Below are 27579 nucleotides of genomic sequence, written 5' to 3'. Positions count from 1 at the left end.
GAGGGAAAGGAAAGCTTTGCAGAGGCAGGGTACTGTGCAGATTAAAAGTGTCTTAAAACATATCAATCAAATGAAATGTGTTGACATTATTCAAACCCTGTAGGAATTTAAATAAATATGAAAAACCTTTTGAAAAAAAATCAGTAAAAAATAAAACACAGACTGAGTCCTGGATGATATTAATTTTGTTGGGTATGATAATTATATTCTTTTCGTCTTTCTATATTGTTTTTTTTAAGTCCTTTTTTTATTTTTTTAAAGTCCTTTTTGTAACATATGCTTAAATATTTATGGGTACAGCAATATGATGTTTTAGAAAATCTTTCAAATATTATCCAAGACAAGTAGCAGGTAGGGGGACTGAAGAAATAAGAAGAGTAGAATGTTGATGACTGTAGAAATAGGATAATGGGGCCAGAGGAGTCAGTATACTAACCTCTCTGGTTTTACAGACTTGGAATTTTTCAAAGAGATGAACTGCTTAAAATATAAAATATATAATAGCAGTTCATTTTATGTGCTCATTCAAACCCAAATAATATATACCTGAAACACAATCCTATGTGTTGGTTAAAAAGAATTGATCCTGGGAAGCACATGCCATTTGTTTGCCATACAAAAATCAAAAGTCCTCCAGAGCACCACAGCATAAGAATTACAGTCATGATTTTTTTTCCTTTTTTTTTTTTTCCTTTTTTCACTCTCTATTGTTCTTCATCTAGCCTCAAGCTTTTTATTATTAAACTCCTTTATTTTTTATAAAAAGGGTAATGACCCATAGATATGCTGAGCCCTATTCTAACTCTGGTCCTAAATATCTTCTATAATAAATGCAAAACTTAAGTTTATCTTAAAATATCAAGTAAACTTCTTTTCAAATAGCTTTATATTTATGTGTTATCATCATAAGCTGCTAGGTTCAATGGTTTAAATTTAAACTAAAAAAAAATCTTCATTTTAGCTCAAAACATAAACAAGATCAATGAAGTCAACAAATAGCCTTCTTCCTCACTGCTTCATAACACTTAATTCCTAAAACTCACATCAACAATAGACATCTATTTCAAAAACCAAGTCTATTCCTTGCAATTTACCAAACAAATCACATTTAACTACTACTTGCTACACTTTTGAAGACTTAGATCCCTCATAAACGTCCGCCTTTTTGGGGCGTCTGGGTAGCTCAGTAATTGAGTGTCTGGCATCAGCTCAGGTCGTGATCCCAGGGTTCTAGGATCGAGTGCCCCATCAGGGTCCCCACAGGGAGCTTGCTTATCCCCCTGCCTATGTCTCTGCCTCTCTGTGTCTCTCATGAATAAATAAATAATATCTTTAAAAAACATAAAATAAGTAAAAAGTCCCCTTTTTCATAAGGTTTAACTCAATTATTGAGATCTCTGGGCAGAGTTGGTGTTCACTTGTTAGATGCCCAAGAGCCCATGCTTCCTTCCTGTCACTGAGAGGAGCTTACCTCAAGTACTGTTTCAGGGCACTCGTTATTGTCTTCACTTCCCAATCTATGGAATTCTCCAGGTCCACCTCATTGCATGTTTTTACATCTAGTGAGCAAGCAAGCAAGAAAACAGTGATTAAAACCCAGAACACTCAACATCCCTCTTGACTGGCTCACAAAGCTTCCATTTTTAAATGGCCAAACCACAAATAATTAATTCTGGGATTTCTTATAAAAACATACACAGTTTCTTCTAGTATAAGCTGTTTTCTATTATTAGACATGCCTAAGCAACTTCAGAAGATCTGTAGTAGAGATCAAAGGAAGAGGATAAGATGGGGCTGGGAGGAGGGAAGCTCTGGACATAATAGAGCATTTCAATATTCACAACTCAGAGCACATACAGCCATGATGACTATAATGCTGATACCTATTACTATTATTAAAGACACTACTCAGGAGCTATGGCCTGGAGCATATGGCTTTTGCAGTGCCTACATATTTTGCCATGTCTCAGGTGGCATTACTGTCATCACATTGCATTATGACAAGGGAAATAGTCAACACTGTTAATGGCAAAATGGCAACAAGTCAGTAGGAAGAAAGGACGATAAATGTTTCCACACTTCCAAGATCTGTACTCAACATATTATCTTTCTGAAGATTAATGCATTATCAACCAAAATATAATATGGTGATACATAAATTTAAATTCAACTTTCACATCAACATCACAATTTATATACTCATCTAATAAATATTTATTGGAAGCCTCTGTACAACACTTCTGAACATTCTTTCTAAATAAAACTAGTTTTCTTTGTCCTGGAAGTATTACTGATGTGTTTCTTCCAAATGTCCTTTCAGATAGCTAATAAGCTTTACAGAAAAATACATATGGGGTGCCTGGGTGGCTCAGTCAGTTGAGTGCCCAACTCTTGCTGTTGGCTCAGGTCATGATCTCAGGATCATGAGATCAAGCCCCACATCCAGCCCATGTAGGGCTTTGCACTCAGCGGGGAGTCTGCTTGTCCCTCTCTCTCTGCTTCTTCTGCTCATGCTCTCACTCTCTCTTCAATAAATAAATAAACGAAATCTTTTTTAAAAAAAGAAAGAAAAATATGTGTGGTTAAACAAACTGGAGGAGAAGGGAGGTAGCAAATTCTGAGAAGGGAAAAGTGAGTGTTGGTTGAAATCAAAGGAAAGGATGGTGGGAAAGGAAAAGTCAAGCACTCTGGGTATGGTGGCACCTTTAATCTTTCTAAGGCAGGGCTCCTGTAGCCAACTGTGGCTCAGCACCAGCACCCAGGAGGAGGGCAGCGTGTTATCACAAACCTGGGCTTAGATTTCCACCACCACCCTGAGCAGCTACACCACCCAAAACAAGTCCATCCCAAATCTGTCTGAACTTCAGGTTTTCACCTGTACAATAAAGATCATGTAGAGGCTCTCACAGAACCCTGAAGAGCAGCAAAGCAAATCAGGAATGTGTTCAGATTCCCATAAGTTGTTTAAATGAGTAGGTAATTACCACTGCTCAGTCACTAAAAGTATAAGTGTGCAGATGTGGTTCCTACTCAAAGGGAGCAAATGGGTTATGATGAAGGATATTAAACAATCAATAGAAACCTGCCTGGTTTTCTGTACTCTCATCATCCAAAGGAAAAAAAAAAAAAAACTCAGACATTCCTGGAAGAGATTTTATTTCTCCCTCACTCCAGAATGATGTTTCAACTAAGACCCAAGACAACTAGTCATTTCAGACTTTTCCCCTCCCTTACACTGTATTTGTCTATACAGGGGAGGAAACATCTTGTTAGCATTTTCTCTTGAAAGGCACTAAAAAGAAAAGCCTGTCAGCACAGGACCACTGCATGCAGTCAGGCACGCCACTTAAAAAGCTTTGGGCTTGGGCATGAGGAAGGAGAGATGGCAACTCAATGTTATTCTCAAACTTTCTGAAAATAAAGGAAAAACAGGAAGTGATGTTCCACAGCCATAACATCATACATATGAAGTCAATTACTCAAAAGTCTGGAGACTTTTTAAAGCACTTCAACAGTTCTTGATTACAGCAACTGACAGCAACATGCAATAAACTACAACAATGGCAATTGACACTGATTACATTTTGATCAGTTCCTACAATTCAGAACTCATTTGTTACTGAGCTTGTCAGACAAGCCACAGATACATTCAAGAAATCAAATTAAGCACCCTGATTAAAGGTGCAATCCTTTATAACTAGGACTAAATAATTCTGTTCTAAAGGCTTTGCCAACCAATTACTTCAGTAACTGAATATTCTCTCTCTCATTAAATCAATTATTTAAATCTCATTTTAACATACAAGTCAGATAACATTTTCAATCAACTTGCTACTGGCAAATCAGCATTTTAAAATGAGGAGGCTTCTGAAGGAAATCTTTTATTTTCACCTTTCTACCAAATAATCAGTCTATATTTTGAGAATAATATTCGTTCTATGGAAAAAAATAAGCCATCCTTTGAATTCATGAAATAAAAAGTAGCTGTCATATCAGAAGCTAATGACTACATAGCGCCTATGGTACTAATCCTCTATTAAGTTTTTCACTGTTTTCAAATAACTCAATCATCCCTAGCAGTTCTTTACAATCAGTGGATGCACTGGGACCAGGTAAATTTGCTAACAACTTATTTGGGATTCAAACTTAAAAACATATCTGAGTTCAATCAGAATATAGGTTCTACTGTAAATGAGGAAGGAATTTTGCTTCCTTTCTGACCAAGGGACAACACCCTTACAAATTAGTTAACACTCTAACAAGCACAGATACAAACAGCTGACTTTTTATTTGGGTTAATGTTTCATAATTATGTAACCAGTGTTCTTTTTTTTGAAACTGGACATTTTCAGCCCCACCTAAACACAAAGTGCTGACACCCTTCTGAATATTGACTAAAAATACTTGCCAGAGCACACTGATTGAATGCATTTTGAGAATATACTTTATAATCCAAAATCAGAATTTTTTCACCTACATTACTTTTCCCCCATCTATATTTAAAAAGCTGTCCTGCAAATAAACAAGGTAATTATTTTTTAAAGTTAAACTGCTAACTCAGTTTTATTTCTTGTTTTCTATGTTTCTGTCTAAAAATAAAATCACCCAGCCTGTTTTACAAGTTAAATTTGGAAATAACTACCAAATTCACCAACACACAGAAGCTACTACCACATTTTCTCACAATTCCCCCTCCCTGCTCTGATGTTTTCATTCTTGGTGGGGAGGGAGAAGAAGAATACCGACGAGTCTAACTCATTTTAGTTCTAACCTACCAATTATTGTTGTCATTAATCTGTTACATTCTCACCCCACTTACTAAAAATCCATGACTCACCCAAAGACACCTCATCTGATATTTCTCCCTTCCTTCCCCTAGTGCTCCAAGTCTCTATTTAAACAAATAAACAACTTTTACAAAACGATGTGTCAATGCATGCCCTCTGTTAGAGCAAAAGGGGAAGGAAAGAAAAACACCTGAAAAGAGAACGAAGACAATTGCTCACTGGGGCTTTAAAAAAAAAAAAAAAAAAAAACTTAAGAAGCTCGGTCCAGGAAAAGCTAGCAGACCTCTACCTTCTGCATCCAGGATGGAAGGCAACTAAGAAGACAACTCCCATCACCATGACCTGACCTGGAGGAGTAGGGATGACACGTCTATTTAGAGAACTTTCTTTGGTCAACTGGCATTAGTATTTCTTGTTGGCAGAGGAAAAGGGAGAAGATGGAAGGGGGGAAGAATGGAAATAAGTATTTTGACTTTAATCTTAAATACGAGGGGTGAAAACACACCAAAAAATGAGATGGGGGAAGAAAAAGACATGCAAGATACTAAGCGGGCATCTTTTCTTTAGAAATTATCACATTTACACAGTGTACTCAAATACTTAAGACATTTCAAACAAACAATATACAAATATGTTACATAAAAATGGCAATAATAGAAAAACATCCAAGTAAACACCCTCAAGAACTAAAGAAATCAAGTAAATGGAAGTTCTGGTCAAAAAATATTAAATGCCTTGGAATTTTCCCTCAGATATTAAATGCTTAGATTACTTCTCATCTCTACAAAGAAAAAAAGGATTATACACAAACTGTACTTTGAAGAATTGAAATTTGAAATAAACATTACCTAAAGAAATGGTAACTTAAAAAAATAACTGCCTAGTACAATGGGCAAAACCATCAGAACTCACTCCTCTAGAGGGGAGAAAACATGGATTGGTTTAAAAGAGTAAAGCTAGGGCACCTGGGTGGTTCAGTTGGTTAACCATCTGCCCTCAGCTCAGGTCATGATCCCAGGGTCCTGGGATCCAGTCCCACATTGGGCTCTGGGCTCAGTGGGGAGCCTGTTTCTCCCTCTCCCCACTGCTCATGTTCTCTCTCTTGCTATCTCTCTCTCTCAAGTAAATAAATAAAATCCTTAAAAAATAAAATAACAAAGCTAAAAATCCAGCAGATTCATCCAATTTTTTTTTTTCTCTTTAAGATATAGAACTCTAGGGATGCTCAGATGGCTCAGTGGTTGAGCGTCTGCCTTGGGCTCAGGAGTCCTGGGATCAAGTCCCGCATCAGGCTCCTTACAGGGAGCCTGCTTCTCCCTCTACCTATGTCTCTGTGTCTCTCATGAGTAAATAAAGATATAGAACCCTAGAACAACAACATAGGGAAGTGAGAAAAAATGGAAACAAAAATGTCCAGGGGAGAGGGTAATATACAAATACACAGAAACTCTAAAATCCTTTTTTTGGAAGAGGTATAAATTATTTGTTTTGAATGCTTCATGAATCAGGATAGATGGAATGAGATATCTTTTTTTTTTCTTTGATGGAAAGAGGTATATTAAGGGAATTTTAAATTAGGATACAGTGAACAAATCTATTTTGTTAAGAGTCTGAGTAACAAAGTAACAAGAAAGTGGTATTAATCCAAAAAAACCCAAAGTTTGTGATTAGCAATCTTAAATTCATCCTAGGAATTATTTGTGGATTAAGTAAAATCATTTCTACTGTATAGCGCCCACCCCCTTAATAAGGAAATAACAAACCAGTATATTTCCCTTTCATCAATTCTTCAACTTCCTGAAGAAATACTTCTTGGGAAAACACAGCATTTCTTTTGGCAACAACTGAAATCAGGTTTTGTCACACTCGTATCCCCAACTTCTCTGCTCGGAGTCTCATGGAAAGTGAAAACTGTCTTCTAAGTCATGAATTTTTGAGGGCTTAGGTATTTTAAAACACCTTGCCAGTTCAGATTATCTTGAGACATTTCCCATGAGCAGAGGAAACTACCATTTTAGTTCAGGGATGCAGATCAAGTGGGATTTTATGAGATTAAAAACAACTTTTGAGACAGCTTAACACTTCAGTGTGGCCAGAGACACCCTTTTTTGAACTTCCCTTGAACATGAACAAGAAGATAATAAAAATAACGCTAAGATCCTTATGACCAATTTACTGCCAAAGTGTGCCTTTCAGCCAAAATATCCCCTTTTGATACCAATAGCGTCTTCCAATTCTAATCATTATTACACCATCTTGGAAATGAGAGAAGTGTTTCTAATTTTAAAATTAACTAAAAGCAGATGCTGTAGTCCCATTAAACTCTTCCAGCTGCTACTGAACCACTGGCAACCTGAGTCTATTTAATTTGGAGACCACTAATGGTAAAAAGGAAAATCTGACTGCCAAAATTGCACACCCAAGTTAAACCAGAGAGGCTGAAAATGAAAACATCTCATGAAAGCGAATGTATTCTAAGACAGCTCTCCAACTGATGACGGGCAAATTTTCCTGCGGTTAATCTCTAAAAAAAGGTTACTGCTTATTAAATCCTTAATTCAAATACAGCCAAACAAGCAATCCTACCTGCAGCACGTCAGTTGATTTTATTCATCTTGGTTTATGCTTCCTAAAAATGAGTTCTTCCCACCACACTTTAACATGTAGGCAGGTTTAAATGCATTAACAGCATACCTGAGGGCATTGTTAATATTGATTAATTAAAGTGAGATATCAAGTTAATTAATATTTAGCAAGGTCAAAATGACAGACTGGTTTGACATATAGGCCTGCAAGCCTGATGAGTTATCATCACTCCTCAAGAGGCAGCCTGCTTTGGGGTGGGGAGAGAAGTGAGGTGCCTTACAGGTGGCACTAACCTGAGAGCAGTGTGTAATGTAAAAGCGCTTTGTCATTCATGTAATGTCTAGGGTAATGAAATGAATTCACTTTCTGACTTCCTCCAGTCTGCGATGCCAAAGAACACTGTGTTATCAGCACAGATGGAGCATGCATGGTTCTGGAGAAGAGCCTGGTGCAAACTACAAACAAGCCACTGTGAATACCAATGAATCCTGGAGAATCAGATCCTTGCTGTCAAGTGACAGTTTTGGAAGCAACATAAAAATGAGTGAGTCCCAGTGGTCTTGTCCAACCAAATGTACTGTCAAGACTCTGGACAGGCAATTTGGAAGCCATGCAAATCACAGAGGCCTGGCTGCTACTTTCCTGTGAGAAGCAAGCGCAAGAAGACATTCGCCCATGAGCCTGCACATTCTTTTTTGTCTCCCCTCATTTCTTATTAAGTAAAGAGGGAGTGGATAATCTGTGTGCTAACGCAAACACTAATCTACTTCTCTGCATCAACTATCTCTGTTAGGAGAAAGCTCATCTAGGCAGTAGATGAACAGAATGGATTTACAAGTACTGTACATTACTACGAAATATTAAGTTGTAAAGTCAATGAACATAAACAAATAATGCACGGAAAATGATTAGAAAAGAGGCATACCCAGCAACATACTCAGAAGTCTCTGGACCTTTGAACTCACCCCCACAACTCTGTACAGTCCTTGATCATTTATACCTATTGGAAGAGACAAAGAGTTAGCAAAATACAAGACTGTCATATTTAAAAGCTGGCAACAAACAATTGCATTCAGAATCTTTGCTAACTCACATTAGCAGCATTCCTGTTGACTTTAAAAATAACGTTCGACAAAAGCAAGTGTTTACCAACTTGTTTTAGCAGCTTGGTATTCATGAGTTATGGTTGGAAAATAATCTATAAAAACAATGTTCCATGTGGACAAAATGTAATGAGTCAATGTTAATGAAATAAGTTCCTTAAGTAGTACTCATGTATACCAATGCATTCTGTAGAGATGCATTATAACTTTTTCATGTTTGTTATGTTTACTTATTCTTGACGCTTTTCTTGAAAAGTTTTAGCCTCTTAAAAAATAACGTGGTGTTAATTAGTACACAGAAAGAAATCATTATTTGGATGATTCTTTAAGACCACAGAAATACATTCAAAACTAAGGCAGAACTGTTTTTGTTTCTGTTTTTAAAAGCTGTTATATGCTCTGTCCAGTGAGGAGCTCTGAAACTTCCAAGGAACATTACTACAAAGTATACATCAAAATGAACCAAATCATAGCATTCCCTCTCTGCAGAGCTGGGGAAACAAAATACCTCTGAGCACAACAGACAAGAAAAAAGGCAAGAAAATACAGTCGAATATAATCCAGCATATTGAATGCATGGCAAGTTTGGATTCCGATTTGAATAAACAAACTGCACAAGGGCATTTTTGAGGCAATCAGGAAACTCTGAGTGACTTTAAGATTAGGTCAGAAAATGTCTCTATTTTTTTAAGGTACATACTGAAAAGAGTGAAAGGAACCTATCTGAGATTTGCTTTAAGAGCAAAGAAGGGATAGATGGAGCAATTTTAGTAACATCTTCATAATTGTTGAGCCTGAGCAATAAGAATACAAGAGTTCACGATACCACACTCTCTGCTCTTTTCATGCTTGATGACTTTCAAAAAAACATGCTTATATTTATTTCTCAAAAGAGTTATAGTTTGCTGCCCATGCTTCTTTTCTGCACTACCAATGTTAAAGCTATTAAGAACACAACTGGCTGAAAGGAAGATGATGCCTCTAAACCCCAAAAGTTTCCAAAACAAAACACCACCAAAAGGGCTATGAAATTTGCCCAAGGGGGTTTACGGTCTTTTTGCTCCCTGTGTGGGCGATGAAAAGAATACCAGACAGATTGAGAAGGGCTGGATTCAGGTCCAGGCTCAGTCACTCTTGAGCTCTGAGACCTTGGGCAGGACAGGAGACTTCTCTGAGCCTTGATGAGGTATCTGAGATCAAGGACAGCACCTTGCACCTTGTGTTACAGTGGGAGGATATGGAGATGAAATTAACATTTGTACTGTCAATTCTAACACACTGCATACATAAAAGCTCCTGTTTTTCCTTGCAAAAATAAATCTTTACTTTCCTCTTCTCTATTTTGCCTTTCATTTGGTTCTCCCTAATCATTTTTTAAGCTTTTCAAATGTCCTAGTTGTCTATTAGATGCTAAATTTTGTGTCCCCCCAAAATCCATAACCCTATCTCAGAATTTGACTGTCTTTAGAAATAAGGTCTTTAAAAGAGGTAACTGAGTTAAAATTAGGTCATCAGTGTAGACCCTAAGCCAATACAACTAATATTCTTATAAAAAGTTGGGACACACACACACAGAGAAGATGATGTAGAGGCACAGAGAGAAGACAATCACCCACAAACCAAGGAAAGGGGCCCTCAGAAGAAACAAACCCTGCTGATACATGGACCTCAGATTTCTGACCCCAAGAATTCTGAGAAAACAAATTTCTATTGTTTAATCCACTCAGTCTATGGTATTTTACTATTGCAGTCCAAGCAAACACATACCTTCTCTCTCAATTACCTCCAAAGAGCTCAAAGAACCAGAAGAGCAAAGGCTAGCCCTTCAGTCTATACACGTCTGTTCTAAAGATGCTTTGAATGCTAAAGAATCAAAGCAGCAGAGAGGCACCTTCCTGATGGGGAAGCTCACAGACTCCGAGAGAGAGAAAAAAATTCAGGTCAGCCCTGCCAGGACTTGATAAAAAGAAAATTGTCAAGAAACACAAAAATCAGAGTTTGAGCCTGTTACAAGGAGAAAAGACTGGGCCCCATTTCTTCCTTCTCCTAAAGGCCAGAAGGCCATGTCCAGAGAGTTTAAAATACCAGAGGATTTTTTTCTCAATACTCCTCTATTTAAGAAATCTAAAATAGTTTGACCTCGGTGCCAGAAGCCAAAAAAAGCAAGTCATATTCTGCAGTCAAACAAATGTGCATCTTTGAGGAGGGCCTGAAATACATAGAGAAATGAAATAAGAATGTTACTTCAGCAATAATCATCACTCTGTGCTGGTAATTACTATCAGATAATTGATCAAGTTCAAATTCATCAACCTGAGAGAAGCTGAGTTAATTGCTAATGCATAATGGAAGGTACAAGGGGGAATGGATGCTACTCAATGCAGGTTCTACTTTTTCAAGATAAAATTTAAATAAACCTCATAGAAAAGCAGGTTGGAAACAGCATGTAATACACACACACACACACACACACACACACAAGTCATGTAGGATTTTGTTTCTTGTTACAATGTCCTTAAAAGCTCTGAATTAAGAAAACTAGAACATACTTTATGAACACACACATGTCCTACAAAGGACAACAAATAAATACATTTGAAGAATATAAACCAATCAATATGCCAAGTCACATGAGTGGGCTTATCACAGTCTCTCTGGCTTCTCTTCCACATTCTCCCCTTTCAGCCAAAGGAGTCACTGTTTCTAATTGCCAAGTATTAGAATTTTGAAATTTTCTTTGACCTCCTCTCTGTCATTTCCCAAATTCAATAGGTCAATGTGCATAACTTCTTCAAACTTCAGACTAGTCTCTTGTCCTTCAACACAGTCTTGAATTTTATACACCCACATTTATTAAGGGAAGCACACACAACCATAATTCTGAACATCATCACTTGTTCCTTTTATTTTCCAAATCACTTGGATTATCTAAATTCTCTTCCATCCCCATTTAAGAATAAGCCATCAGATCAAGTCTAGATTCCAGAACAAGTAGGTAAGGCATAAATACCTAAATATCCACAGTAAGCCCTACCTCACTTCCCCACATTAATTGTGGAGTATTCACCTGCATCAGAACAGACGCCAGACTATCATCTGCAAGTAACCAAATTCATTCTGAGGCAGAGGTCTCATCTGACAGAAATATTCCTCCTTTTCTCCTCACAAATTACTCATCTGTCAAATATTAATTCATCAAACATGTGTCAGGTACTGTTCTAGCTGCCCAAGATTCAACAGTGAGCAAAATGAAGTTCATCCAGACTACAAAACCAGATAAGATCCCACCTTTTCTACCACCAGCCCACAGTGACATTCCCTTTCTCTGAATGTGATTCATAATTAATTCCTCTTAACACCTGACTACATTTTAAAACAAGCCAAGAGTCTCTTATTCACAATTCCCAAAATCAAAAGCTGAATGCTTGACCTGACATCAGATTATCTATGTCTGTATGTTTCCCCAGTGTGAATATTCCTAATTAACCATGTTAAAAGTAATTTCCACACACAACCTATATTGTATATTTTACGTTTCCATAACACATCCAATCTCATGATTTTCAGACCTGTGTCCTACCTTCTCTCCCCAAATACATAGAGACATGGAAAGATTACTAGGTCAATCTTGGTTTCTGTTTTTAATAGCTTTCATGGTACCTTGCGTAGAATAGTTAAGTACAGAAGGCATGGCCAGGGTGATTTGACTTAAAATGAACTTGGAACCACAGACACAGATTGGACTCGGTCCAAAACAAACATTACAATTAGGAACTAAAAACTTAAAATATCCAAGTTATTACAATTCTTTCAGGTTATCAACATTCCCTGAGGTTATTATAAGACTTTCTAACTTTTAACAAAAATTTGTCATCTGATCAAAATGCTACAGATTTTTTTCTCTTTTAATAAATAAGATTGTTTCTGTTAAGTAGTAAGGTAAAGGTAAATGCTCTCCCTTACCGTGATGAGCAGCTGCTGACAGCTGTCCCTGGGCAAAGTGAACAAGGTAAAATCAAATGTGTCTTACTTCCTACCACTTGTCTCCTCCAATCTCACACAGTCCTGTCATGGAGCACTAGCCACATCTTTCTTGAGGAGAAAGTCAAAAAGTGGGAATGAGTCAAGTTTCATCATCATCTCTGCCCATCTCTGCTTCCTTCTCAGAACCCAGATGATGTGTCACAACCAGAGTCTCTTCCACTTCATAAACACTTGCACAGAAGTAACGAACACCAGCAGACCCTCAGAGGCCCTCAGAGGTGGGCCGGAGAAGCAAAGGGGAAAATAAGATGCTCTGGGACAAAGAATTCGATGCAAAAGGAAAAGAAAGTCAAAAAGGGTGGATAATTTCAGTTAAACAATGGAGGTGGGGGCAAAGGCTGGAGTGTCTACAATGGGCACATTAATGGGTTGAGTAAGAAGAAAACAGGAAGTGGCATTTAGAGTAAAGGAAGCAGAAGAGAGAAGACAGGTAATGAAAACACATATGCACACAGAGGAAAGATCAACAAAGAACAGAATAAAAGGAAGGAGAAATTGGAAATAAATGAAAAGATAATGGACTAGGAATTATATGACATTTAAATTCCTATTAACTTCATAAAATATTGTGTACTTACTATATTTTAAGCACTGAGGTAGAATATAACGAAGACAAGGTAAAATTTTAAAGAGAATTAAAATTAAAAGAGAGAACGTGGGACCAACCCAGCAATAAAGTCTTGTCTTTTCTCTCCTTTTTGGCTTCAGGAGCAGATTTCATACCTGATAACTCAGGATCCTTAATAATTTGCATGATTCTCAGTACATGGTATACATTTAACAAATGAATTGGATGATTTAATGGATAAACTGAATAAATGATGAATAAGTTGATGACTGATTAGTAAAGAGATATGGACAGAAAATAAAAAGAGACGGAAAGCGTTATTTATTAGTAGAAAAGACAGATATAACAATATAAAAGAGTAAGACTCAAAGAGGAACGTAAATGTTTTTGATAGTAACAGGCACAAAATTATTAAAAAGAATTTTCCAGGTGTATGATTCTACAGAAATAAATGACCATATGCTATGGACCATCAACTACCATTCATTCACTTCTCATCTTGTAACCAGCAGAGTGTTTGGCATGGAATAAGGTAACTGATCAGTATGTGTGGAAGGATGGAATCATTTATTTGCACTTGGGCAAGCTGACAACAGGGGTGAAAGGTCATTAGTATTCAGGTTCACATTCACAGATTTACATCAAAAGTCTGCTGCATGTCATCATTAGTAAGGCATACACACACACACACTCACGCACACACACACACACACACATGCACAAAAACAAAACAGGTTTACATATTCCACCAGCACTGCAAAGATGAATTCTCCCTTCGGCCATGTGATGAACATACAATTTTATGCACCTATAAATATTAATCATTGTTTAAAGTATGTTTTATAATTATATATATATTATAAATATTAACTAAACTTGAAGGAGTCTAGAAAATAAAAGGGAAAAAGCACTACAGGTAAAATGATTAGAAAAAACTTGTGAAGAAATGACCCAGCAAGAAGGCTAAGGATGATGCTATAAAGGTGACTCCAGAAATAGCAATGATGAGGCTCATGAATATTGCTTCAGGTCATCAGTAAATTACAAAAATTTGATAATGTGTCCCTTACATCTATTTATAACTAATCCCCAATAAACACACAATTTACATGTCTATGAAAATACAATAAGCACTTTCCAGGCTATTCATTGAGCTGAGTCACATTTTAAAAATAAACATGTTCATACACAAAGACACCCTTCCCAGATACTGGACAATTCATAATACTTTAAGGTTCTGTCAAAAACACACATTTATACTAAATTATTTTTAAGTATAAGCAGGCAGAACCAAGAATCATTTGCTCTAGTCCATCAAGGGGACACAACATTCAACATCACAAATTTAAGATACTAGGTTTATAGACATATAGAATTCTAAAACTTTGGAAGAAGAACGCATTGTTTTCAACCCTTACAATGAATTCAATACTACCAAAAAGGTAAGAAACAAATCTTCAGTCCTGAAACTGAAGATTAACTACAGCTACAGCTGATGGCAATATTTTAATCTTTCTAGATCTCAGTCTCAGTTAAAAAAAAAAAAAGCATAATCAGGAAACACAAGTTTGTTAAATTTAAGCTTGTGAGATAAAAATTATTATGAATTAAGGTTACTGATATCCTAGAAACTTCCAACTCTACCACCACCCAGTGTACAGCTTGGCAAGCTGCTCAATCTCTCTGTGTCTCAGCTTCTTTTTTTTTTTTTTTCTTTTTGTTTTGTGTATGTGTGTGTGTGTGTGAGAGCTTCTTTACCCGAAAAATGAGGTTAATGATGGCATGGGGTTGCCACAAAAATTAAAGGAGACAACATGTGAAAAGCATGTGCATGAGCCTTACATACCAAGCATTCATTACAAGCTTTAGTTGAGCACAAAATTCAAAATCAGTATCAAAACAGCTAGGTCCAATACACAACACATACACAAGTTGCCCTAAATGAGGTGTGTAGTCTACAGCCTACCTTTATACCATAAAGCACATGTTAAGAAGAGAGTCAAAGTTTATTCAATATGAATGGCTCATGGAAAATATGAAATTCCTATTCACCAATCACATTTGGAATTCCTCCCTAAATGAGGATTATTTGGGAAGCAGACAGAAAACCATTATAGACAGCTACTATCTGCCAGGAACTACTCGGCACTTTTCCTTCCTATGGAGTCTTGGTTTCACTTTCAGTTGGCCTCCGCAGGCTCTGTACTATGATGAATAGCCTCCCCACAAGCAGGGACTTTGAGGAAAGGTCTCATGACTCCATTTACATGGTCTTTCCACGCCAAAACGAACCAGAGTCTAAGCTCAGAAACCCGACAACTTGGTGCACAAGGGCAGCTGTGCCCACTGAGTCTGGCTGTCACATCCACTTCTGTTACTGCATCCTACCCCAGTGTAACAATGTGGACAAAGCACAAGGGAAATATCTAATTCAGGTCTAAGCCAATTATTTTTGAAAGCACTGATTACTTCAGGACTCCGCAGACACATCTAGGCTTGACTCTAAAACTCATCCTCTCAAATCCAAATCTCAAATACAAAGGGTTTATTAGCTGCTACCTTGGTATTAGGGTCAGCACAGAATCTATATTCCTAGCATTCATTCCATGTGGCTGTCCTCATTTCCAGTTTCTAGCCCACAGGAGAAAAAGCATTTTTGCTTCAACCAGACAACCCCTAGACTTGGGGCTACTCTGTGCATGAACACCCAATCAGTGGGCAGGGCGCCTCCAGCAGGGCTGGTGAGAAACTACAAACTAACAGGAAGTTTCCTCTCTCACTAGTAATACTTGAAGTCTCAAACTCCAGAGAGGTCTGATATCCTGCTGTCCCAAATCTGACAGATCTAGGTACAACTCATTCAACAGGCCCTTCTATTTCTCCTCATAGTGTAAATACTCTGGGGAAAGAAGCATCTCACAGTCCCTGGGCTCCCAGTAGAATTCAGCTCCCCTATTACCACTAAGCTGAGTTGTCAACCAACACTTCCTCTCACCTTACTCTACTGCCATGGGATAATTCTGACCTCAAGTCAGGAAATGAGGATCCAAATCCCAGCTCTGCCACTTTCCAGTTGTGTGAACTGTTGCAAGTTTACCCTTAACTCGTTCCAAGCCTCAGATCCTCATATGTACCTGAGCCTAATAAACAAGATCAATCTCCTCAACCATGTACTGAGTTCTGTAGGGACTGAGTGAGCTAGAGTACATAAATATTTGGAAATAAAAAATAACAAAAATAATAAAAAAACAATAAAAATCATATGCCATTTATTATTAGGGTTTTAAATATTTTCAGATGCAGATTCCATAATGATACTATATCTTCCACTAAGAGACTTTCCAAGGTGTTGCAGAGATTCTCAACAAGGAGAATAAATCTTTTTTGGGCTGATGGTACCCCTTCAGAAGTCCATGACGGAGCTTGTAAGAAAAGAAGGTATGACTTTAGAAAGGTTTCATCTCAAATCTGGATGAGCACTTCAGAGAGTGACACTTAAATCTTCCCTCCTTGCTTCCCTTTTCTGCTGTCTAGAGTTTCAAACTTCCTCTATTCTTTAAAAATTTGTCCTGGGGTGTCTGGGTGGCTCAGTTGGTTAAGCATCTGCCTTCAGCTCAGGTCATGATCCCAGAGTCCTGGGATTGAGCTCCACATTCGGCTCCCTCCTTAGTAGGGAGCCAGCTTCTCCCCCTCCCTCTGCCTGCCACTCCCCCTGCTTGTGCTCTCTCTGTCAAATAAATAAAATCTTTTTTAAAAATCAATAAATCAAAAATAAACATTTGTCTATATCCTTTTATTTATCTCCAGCATCCTTAGGAAATCAGCCTACAGGTGACACCTGGGTAGCTCAGTGTGTTAAGAGTCTGCCTTTGGCTCAGGTCATGATCCCAGGTCCTGAGATACAGCCCCTCATCAGGCTCCATGTTCAGTGGAGAGTCTGCTTCTCCCCCTTCCTTGGCCCCTCCCCTCTACTCATGTTCTCTCTGGCTCCCTCTCAAATAAATAAATAAAATCTTTAAAAAAATGGAAATCAACCTACAGAGTGTCCATCTCCTCATGTTCACTGATGCTGAGAATACCGGCATTAAAAACTTAGCCTTGAATTTGTGTTGTAGTCCAATGCTTTCTAGCTGGGACTTACACATGTCAAATCATGTCTCTTGGCTTCCAGTTGCTCATGTAAAATGAAGAAATATTGTCTCATAGGGTTCTTGAAGAAGTACAACCTGTACAGCCTGACTATTCTCTAGCTTCTTGCTTCCCACTCTTAACACAATGCTTTTTTTCTTGGTCCTCTTCCTGCCTGAACTTGCTAGAGCAGTTGTCACAGGTATGACTTTCTCCTCTTTGGAATCACCTCTCCTCTGGATTCCTTTATACCACATTCTCTTGGGTTCTCCTCTAACCCCATGACTATGCTATGTCTCTTTAATTATTCTTTTTCCTCATATTCTCTAAGTCCAAAGATCTCCGAAGATTCTGCCCTTTGCCCATTATATTCTTGCCTCACCATCCACCTGGCATGACTTTCTGATACTCAAAACCTCACCTCTCCAAAAATCATGCTCACCATCTCTTCTGTTACCTTCATTTTATTTCTTTTAATAATAAATTTATTTTTTATTGGTGTTCAATTTGCCAACATACAGAATAACACCCAGTGCTCATCCCGTCAAGTGCCCCCTTCAGTGCCCGTCACCCATTCACTCCCACCCCCCGCCCTCCTCCCCTTCCACCACCCCTAGTTGTTTCCCAGATATGGAGTCTTTATGTTCTGTCTCCCTTTCTGATATTTCTTACCCATTTCTTCTCCCTTCCCTTCTATTCCCTTTCACTATTATTTATATTCCCCAAATGAATGAGAACATATAATGTTTGTCCTTCTCCGATTGACTTACTTCACTCTGCATAATACCCTCCAGTTCCATCCACGTTGAAGCAAATGGTGGGTATTTGCCATTTCTAATGGCTGAGTAATATTCCATTGTACATAAACCACATCTTCTTTATCCATTCATCTTTTGATGGACACCGAACTCCTTCCACAGTTTGGCTATTATGGACATTGCTGCTATAAACATCGGGGTGCAGGTGTCCCGGCATTTCACTGCATCTGTATCTTTGGGGTAAATCCCCAGCAGTGCAATTGCTGGGTCGTAGGGCAGATCTATTTGTAACTCTTTGAGGAACCTCCACACAGTTTTCCAGAGTGGCTGCACCAGTTCATATTCCCACCAACAGTGCAGGAGGGTTCCCTTTTCTCCTCATCCTCTCCAACATTTGTGGTTTCCTGCCTTGTTAATTATCCCCATTCTCACTGGTGTGAGGTGGTATCTCATTGTGGTTTTGATTTGTATTTCCCTGATGGCAAGTGATGCAGAGCATTTTCTCATGTGCGTGTTGGCCATGTCTATGTCTTCCTCTGTGAGATTTCTCTTCATGCCCATTTCATGATTGGATTGTTTGTTTCTTTGGTGTTAAGTTTAATAAGTTCTTTATAGATCTTGGAAACTAGCCCTTTATCTGATACGTCATTTGCAAATATCTTCTCCCATTCTGTAGGTTGTCTTTTAGTTTTGATGACTATATCCTTTGCTGTGCAAAAGCTTCTTATCTTGATGAAGTCCCAATAGTTCATTTTTGCTTTTGTTTCTTTTGCCTTCGTGGATGTATCTTGCAAGAAGTTACTGTGGCTGAGTTCAAAAAGGGTGTTGCCTGTGTTCTCCTCTAGGATTTTGATGGAATCTTGTCTCACATTTAGATCTTTCATCCATTTTGAGTTTATCTTTGTGTATGGTGCAAGAGAGTGGTCTAGTTTCATTCTTCTGCATGTGGATGTCCAATTTTCCCAGAACCATTTATTGAAGAGATTGTCTTTCTTCCAGTGGATAGTCTTTCCTCCTTTATCGAATATTAGTTGACCATAAAGTTGAGGGTCCACTTCTGGGTTCTCTATTCTGTTCCATTGATCTATGTGTCTGTTTTTGTGCCAGTACCACACTGTCTTGATGACCACAGCTTTGTAGTACAATCTGAAATCTGGCATTGTGATGCCCCCAGCTATGGTCTTCTTTTTTAAAATTCCCCTGGCTATTCGTGGTATTTTCTGATTCCACACAAATCTTAAAATAATTTGTTCTAACTCTCTGAAGAAAGACCAATATCCCTGATGAACATGGATGCAAAAATTCTCAACAAGATACTAGCCAATAGGATCCAACAATACATTAAGAAAATTACTCACCATGACCAAGTAGGATTTATTCCCGGGACACAAAGCTGGTTCAACACTCGTAAAACAATCAATGTGATTCATCATATCAGCAAGAGAAAAACCAAGAACCATATGATCCTCTCAATAGATGTAGAGGAAGCATTTGACAAAATACAGCATCCATTCCTGATCAAAACCCTTCAGAGTGTAGGGATAGAGGGAACATTCCTCAACATCTTAAAAGCCATCTACGAAAAGCCCACAGCAAATATCATTCTCAAGCACTGGGAGCCTTTCGCCTAAGATCAGGAACAAGACAGGGATGTTGCCTTTGTTTTATTTCTGACAGAAATGTCATAGGCACCTTGAATTCATATCAAAAATGCCTATATTCCTCCCAAACCTACCGTTCATCCTACATTCTCTGTCTTAGCTAAAGATGTCTTCTTCATCTACCTTGGCTGGAAAGCTTACAGTTTACCTTCTCTTTTCCCCACCTTCTACATCCAACATGTCATCAGATTCTGGTTTTCTGCCAAGTTTCTCAACCTATCAACTCCTTCTTTCCATTGCAGATGCCCTAGTTTAAACCTCTATCGGCTCTTAAGTGAATTATTTCTAAAGTCCAACCAGCCATCCTGCCTGCCATCCCCCCATCCCACCTGATCCCATTAAATCTACTTCCTCCCATTAAAAAATGTGAACACACTTCTGCTCAAATCTGTCCACATGTCACCACTACCTATTGAACTGAGGCAAATGTGCATGCAGCTCAGTGCCTGGGATCGGCCACACCTGGGCCTCGACTGCTCACAGAGCATCTTGTCACATGCCCACCCCCTCTGCGAGCAACACCCCAAGGGCGGGTAAACAAGATCTGTTCCAGTATCTCCCTCTGGAGCAAAGAACAGGTTTACTTGCAGCCTTAGAATATAGAGAGAGTATCTTCATCTAGAAAAAAAAGGTAGGCATTTTTGCTGGCCATAATAAAGACTCAAGTTTCCTAAGTTCAGAGTTTTTCCTCTTATAATATAACCCACTATGTGTGCAGATATCACCTGACCCTCTCTGCAGTGCCCTTGGGAAACAGGGATGAGTGATCAACACAAAATCTAATACTCTGGCTACTGAGAGTAATAAACTGTCCTTCATCTCTGATTCAGGAGCCTTAAGTCTTCTACTAGCATCCATGAAACTACAAAATAACTCGGTCACATGAAAGCATAAAATCATGCCCTTCACCAGAAGGCCTTGAAACTAGGTTGAAGCTAATCTTCAAGAAAAGGAACCCTATCTCCACCATTTTTTTCTCCAATATCTTTCCTATAGGAAACACTCAAAAAGAATTGACTAAAGCCCTTCTAACATGTACATGCCCAGGAATATGTAGGTATTAAATAAGCTGGAATGGATGGGACAGTTTAAATAAAAGCACACTTCATTTTCAAACTCACCCATGCAGCTCAAGCTTTAGCCACAAAATTTTACTTACATAAATCGGAAAAGAGACTCAAACTCAAGGTAGAAGTTGGCTGCTGTTTTTTGCAAGACTCCTTTTCCTCCCTTCTCTGCAGAGATCAGAACATCAGGAAAGGCCTAAAGGTGTCTCACTGCTGCCACCTGCCTCTCTACCTCAGAGCAGCTGCAGCATCAGAGACTAAACCAATTCTGGGCAACTCTAAGCAATCTCTGTTTTTGGGGGGGGTGAGAGGGGTGGGGGTAGCTTGAAGTTATCTAAAAGCCATGGTCTTCTTCCTAAGGCTCTTTCCTTTCTTCACCACGTGCCAGCCACATTCCTGCTCAAGCACCCACAAGACACTGAGGAACAGAAGATTGAAAGCCAAAGCAGTTACTATTGCAGCTTGTTACAAGCACCACATTAAATTACTAAAGTGAACTCAAGGGATTTATTTCCCTATGTGAATTACTATTTAAAAAAAAAACTAAACTAAGTTTCTCAGTGCTCCCAGAGCCTCGAATCAATAACAGAACTACTTAACCGTGATTGTCCTCAATTAACAGATGTATCTCTAAGTGACTGATTCACATTTATTGAGCACTCCACATGTGCCAACATCCCAAGCCTTCTCTTTTCATTCTCACACCCTGCTACAAAGGAGATGCCACCATCATCCTACACAACACATGATAAAACTGCAGAGCTAATAAGTGATAAAAGAGATTCCAATCAAGACTGACCTTTGAGCTCATGAACTTCACCACTACGCTAAAAGTGTCGACAGAGCCTTACAACAAAACGCCACGGATCTCATCAGAATCTGAACCAGACACACAGAACCTAGCCCACCTACTCTGTAGCAAGACAGCTTACCCATTTTTCCCTATTAACTTTATTCAACCACTCATTTGGAAACTAATAGCTTTGGAAGCTTATTTGTTCTTAAGACAAATAAGATTACTAATTAAGAAAATGAATAATCCTGACTCGCCTGAATTTAGTATTTCAGTTTTGCATTTGCATTTCTGCAGACACCACAAGACTCTGATTCCCTCCCACATAAGACTGTCCTCTGTTATCCACCCACTCCCATCTCACACCCATTATGATTAAAAAAGAGACAGTGAGCAAGAAACTCAAGTTTACTTGCTGTAAATTTTCTGGGGACAGCTGTTCTTTATTTTCTTCATTTTGCATATAATTTGCCCTTGGCAATTTAAGATTAATGTGCAATCATGATAAAATATGTTGCAAGTTCACTTTGGGCATCTTCCCTCCCACAAAGACTAATACTGAAGCTATACAGTACCATCTTCCACCAGGCCCATCTCGAGACCCCATACAATTCCAGAGGTGCTCCGGAAGTGGAAAAATCCTCAAGCCAACTTCAAAAAAATTCCCCCAAAATTTAAAGCTCTGCTTTCCAAAGAAAGAGAAATTCACTTTTACATACAACAAATCAAAGACTGACACATCTTAGATGTGGCTTCCTACTTCTATCCCATGAATTCACAGCTTGTTAGAGTGCTGAACTGGATAACTGACAGCTTGCCTAGACCGACATTTTAATGCCACACTCTAGAAATTAAAGTGAATATTCAAATTATTCACATATGGAAGATTTTTTAAAAGAAACTTCATAAACAAAAGTGGCTTGCAAATTTAGTCTTAAATCATGATGACTATTTAAAAAACAGAAACCAGAAGAAGTTTTTAAGCAAGGGTCTTACTTTGTTTGTGTGTATTTCACAGTCCATGCACCTGAAAAACTAGATGTCACGCACTTCCAGAGAAAATCAACATACTGGTCATAGAAGTCGGTCCCTTTATAGGGATGGGAGTAATTTACTTAAGGAAATCATGTAATTACTCTCCAAGCTCTGAAACCATAAAATGCTTCAACATGTAACATGATGTATCTTTTTATGTCTAAACTATTACCCATAATTCCAGAAGATGCTGACATAATTCATAAATGAATGAAGCCAATCTTACATAGTCAAGTCTCTGAATACACAAGCAAAACACAATTGCTTACTGAGTTCTATGTACGTACACCATAGACTATATGTAGAGATGAGAGGAGGCAAGCAGAGGATAAATAAGACATTTTCTTCACTCCAAGGAAACCATAAAGTTCCAGAAACAAAATAAATATATCAAATATAATTAACAGTATCAGACAATATAACTGCCAAATGAGGAACTTCCTTTTCACAAGGAAAGCACTTCAAGGGAGGATGGAAAGAGGAAGTTTAAAAATACATTTAATGAGGGGCACCTGAGTGGCTCAAAGCATCTGCTTTCAGCTCAGGTCATGATCCCAAGATCCTGGCATCAAACCCAATGCCGAGCTCCATGCTCAGGGGGGAGTCTGCTTCTCCCTCTCCCTTTACCCCTCCCCCTACCTGTGCTCTCTCACTTTCTCTAATAAATAAAATCTTAAAAAAAAACACATTTAACAAATATCTACTATATACAAAAATTAGCTCTAATCCTCACAAACATGGGTGTAGGTAGACAGCATGAATGCACCTCCTAGTCACATTCTTTTAGAAACTAAGGTTCCGAGGAATTAAGAATCTTTCCAAAATGTCTACCTTAGTGAATCATTTCGGAGTGTAAACCTGACAACTCCTATCAGCCAACAGAGAGGTGTACCTTCTGTAGAGTAATCCCAGGGCCTCTATTCTTCCAGCCTCACCAGTGACTCCCAGCTCCCAGATGCATTATGCTCGCTCAAACATCTACTCTTTGATCGCATCCTTTGTCAAAATCATTCCTGACACCTACACTTGTGCACCTGGCCAATTGTTCCTTGTCCTTCAGAACATAGCTTGCATGTCAGGTCCTCAGGGAAGCCCTGAGTCAGTGGTGATTCAAGAGACCTGTGAGGGACAAAGGAGAAGAACGAGCCCATCATATCCACCATCATAAGACAATGAGAGACATGGTAGCTGCATGGTTTTCAGCCTAGGCAATGGAGGAAAGATTGTGTAAAACTGCTTAAGAATAGTCAGGTGTTTTCCCACAAAGGAACAAACTACTACAGGGCACCAGAAACTAGGCGTCATATGAAATACCAGGTAGAGGGGCTGGAAGTGAAGCACAGGATCCACTGGATAACAGGTGCCATAAACACTTCAGAATTTGCCCTGGATCCATCTACAAGGTGTCTGAAATCTGAAATGCCCTTGGCTTCTAAGACCTGGCCACTTTAAGCCATTTTCTTATTTCTTCTCTCAACTGTACTTTTTAGAATAGAGGTTCTATCCTACATCTGCTATATTCACTGAATTTATAATCCCAAAAGCTACATGGATCCATGACCCAGGACCCTCTTAAATTTTACTCTCAGGAAACCATCATGGCTTCTTCTACCCTCTAAAAGCAGTAGATGAGAAAATTCCTGTCTCCACCGACTATTCTTAATTGGAACTCACATTGTCTACAGCAGAGGCCCAGCTACCAATGATTCTGATTTAACAGAACTGATTGAGCCCAGGAATCTGCATTTACAAGAAGCACACTCTGTGATCCTGATATATCAACAAGTCTGCCACAGACCCTTAACTTTCCTTTATACCTTTGTTTTCCAAACTAAAATCTGAAGGTGAAATTCCTTGAAGAACTCTGATCCTCCATGTACTACCAACTGCTAAACGTGACTACTGCTTCATCTGCTCAACCACTTGGATGCATCCATACTATCTGACCCCACTGCCAAATCTCCCATCCCTACCTCCCCACCAAATCCTCCAACCTAGGCAGAATTATGGGGCTCTTTTGCACTCAGTCATGCCACACATGGCTACCAACACTAGTTTTCATATTTATCTTCCTAAGCCTCCCAGTCTGCTTTCCACCACCCTCTAGTACTTACCCAGTCCCTTCACAATTAAATGTAATTGCCTGAGTACCTGCTTTTACGCTGTTTCTTCACACTTTCTTTCCAATCAAATTTGCCTCTATCACGCTCTATCTATCTCCACATCTGCAGAGGTGTCTCTCAATGCCAAAATATATCTTCTTATCCTTTAACTCTAAAGAAGCCTATTCCTAAACACAATCTTCAATTAACATCACATACACTGTAATCTATCAACCTGCATTCAAATTCTCTTAATTCTTACAAACTTATAATACTTTTATTTTATCATGTGGGATATTTACATGACAGATCTCTATATTTGCTATTAATGTATCCAGCATTATATGTTAACTAACCTTTAACATGTGTCCCAAAGGACTAGAACAAAGCTACTACATACACACTATGGTTGCTCAATAAATAAATACTGGCTAGCTGACTGGCTTCACCTTAGAATTAGGATTTCATTGTGATAAGTCACCTGTTACTGAGGGAAGGAAAAGAACACTGCACTATTTTTTCAGAACTTCTCTGTTTTGTTTATTTGGGTTTAAGTTGGGTTATTTTTTAAAAGAAGTTAAAAGAAAAGCTCCCTACATAGGATACCATAATCATAAAGATAATAATTGGTGCACCCTATTTCTCCAACACACAAGCAACCCTTCCATCAGGACTGTGGTTCCCAAACTTTGCTACATAGTAAAATCACCTAGAGAACATTTATTTTTTTAATCCCACTTCCCATTTCACACCAAATAGCAATGAAAAACTGACTGGTGGGGCGGGGGTTGGGGCGGGGGTTGGGGCTGGGTCATATTTTTTGAGGATCCCAGATGATTCCAATGTGCAGCAATATTTGAGAATAATGGCTTTAGGAAGGCCTTCAACAATATTTTGTATACAGTATACATAAGCAATACTTTCCTAGTGGTAGTCAGTTGACCTGAATCCATTAAGAGCCACTCTATAGCACTTATGAATATTTGGTAAATGGTTGAAAGATCAGTTGATCTAACTCCCACACACCCTTTAACTTCAAGAGCAAACAACTCTGTGGAAATAATGAGTATGATTTGTTAACTGATGCCGATACTATAGTGAAACAGATTTCTTACCTCAAAAGTAGAGTAACTGCTAAATAGTCCCATTCAGGTCAAGATGTTAGTGTCTGTCTATGTCAACATACATTGTATGTGTTAACATAGATTATATATTTTATTAGTGTCATATATTATATTGCTATCCTATATTAGTATCATATATTCACATCATATATATTATCTTAATGTAATATATATTATATATGCTGTCAAAGACATGTTAGGACACTAAAAATATGTTACCTTTTCTTAGGATACTGAGGACCACAGTAAATTTTAGACCAACTGCTATAGGGACTATAAAGTAAATTTTAAACCAACTGCTTTTAGGGACTATAAAGAAAACTACATGGCCAGACCATTTGTCTGATGCTATCCAATATTCCAGTGATGTCATAAATAAGGTTGATAATAATAAAAAATGCCATAAGTCATTTTTAGAAGAACATACTAGGGGACAAGGCATACTAATGATTTTAATCCAAGCACATGACATGAATCATAGTTTTTCAGACAATGATAATCATGTTTAAAACAATAAAAGTAGTGATTAGAAATAATTTTTCAATCAGATGTCATTAAATGCCCCTAGTCTTTAGGCATATAGATCCACAAAATACAGAGTAGTCACTAATGCTCTTGATCAAATATTTCCAGCTCTCTGTGTGTTTTCCAGTCTCCTGGAAATGTTGTTCAATCCATACTCTTTGGGGTCGAGATGGGCCATGAGGCTTCTATTGACTATTTTGTTGTAAGCAAATGTTAACTCACTTCAAGGCCAGACCATTCTACTTGCTGGTCCAAAGCCCTCCAGAACTGTTTCCCTCTGACAAGGCAACCAGAAACCTTTAATTTAGTTTGCAAAGGCAACAAGGAACCTGTAAGCCAAAGTACTGGTAATAAGCAAAGCCCTCCTATCAGTGCCTGAGTGAGAAATAAGTCTTATTGTTTTAAGCCACAGGGACTTGTGCATTTTTTATTACAGGACAGAGATAGCTGCTTTATCCTAATGGATAAAAAAGTAAGGCAACCATACCTATAGCACACACACACACACACACACACACACAAAAAAAAAATCAAGAGCCATGATAGCTGATTTAGAGGAAACCATTAAAAGTAATATTCCTTGAAGGAATTTACAAATTTAGAATAAAAGCCTCAGAGATTCTATAATGTTCCTCATCATTTTTAAAAATATAATATGACCATTGATTCTTTTAACACTGTTATTAGTCTATTATTCCATCAAAAGTAAAAGGCTCCATTCAGTAAGGGAAGACCTTTAAGAACAAAAGATTTGAAAAAGAAAAACATGCTTTTTGTTATTTTTAAATGAGAAAATCTAACTTAAACTGTGTAGACTCAGGGCGCCTGGGTGGCTCAGTTGGTTAAGCATCTGACTTTGGCTCAGGTCATATCTCAGGATCCTGGGATCCAGCCTCGAGTCTAATCAGGCTTCTCTGCCTGTTCCCCCTCACTGTGCACTGAAGTGCCCCCTCTCTCTCAAATAAATAAAATATTTTTTAAAAATTGTGTAGACTTATTCTTCTGTTAAAAATATCCAATAATTATATATTTATAATAAAAACACATTCAATACATGCAGACTCTAGTATATATATATATTCCATTCAATGTATATAACACTCCATAAAACTACACATACCAATCAGAAAATGTTATAGATAGATTTTAATCTGTTCAGGCAGAAGCAAATTTATGTATAAAACATACCCTTTGGGGAAAGAACATAATTTATCAAAATAATAAGCACACAAGTGATACAATTCAGGCACTTGACTTCCGGAGCTCAGGAGAAACAGAAACATGAATGATGAAGTGAG

The 27579-nt window shown here is 38.2% G+C and overlaps 1 protein-coding gene across 2 annotated transcripts in view; it reads right to left on the bottom strand.

Annotated features, from left to right (window-relative positions):
* ARHGAP10 (Rho GTPase activating protein 10) overlaps window positions 1-27579 on the bottom strand; it is a 312621-nt gene that overhangs the window by 116902 nt on the left and 168140 nt on the right. For both annotated transcript variants that reach the window (XM_072724789.1, XM_026018180.2), the window contains 2 exons: window positions 8299-8373; window positions 1472-1559 (listed from right to left, as the gene is read on the bottom strand). In XM_072724789.1, the coding sequence (XP_072580890.1) occupies window positions 1472-1559; window positions 8299-8373 (163 nt within the window). The remainder of the gene's footprint in view (window positions 1-1471; window positions 1560-8298; window positions 8374-27579) is intronic.

The sequence above is a fragment of the Vulpes vulpes genome, chromosome 10 (assembly GCF_048418805.1).
Source record: "Vulpes vulpes isolate BD-2025 chromosome 10, VulVul3, whole genome shotgun sequence".
NCBI classification, from domain to species: Eukaryota; Metazoa; Chordata; class Mammalia; order Carnivora; family Canidae; genus Vulpes; species Vulpes vulpes.
Note: the sequence above shows the minus strand (reverse complement) of the source record. Positions and strands in the feature narration are given on the sequence as shown.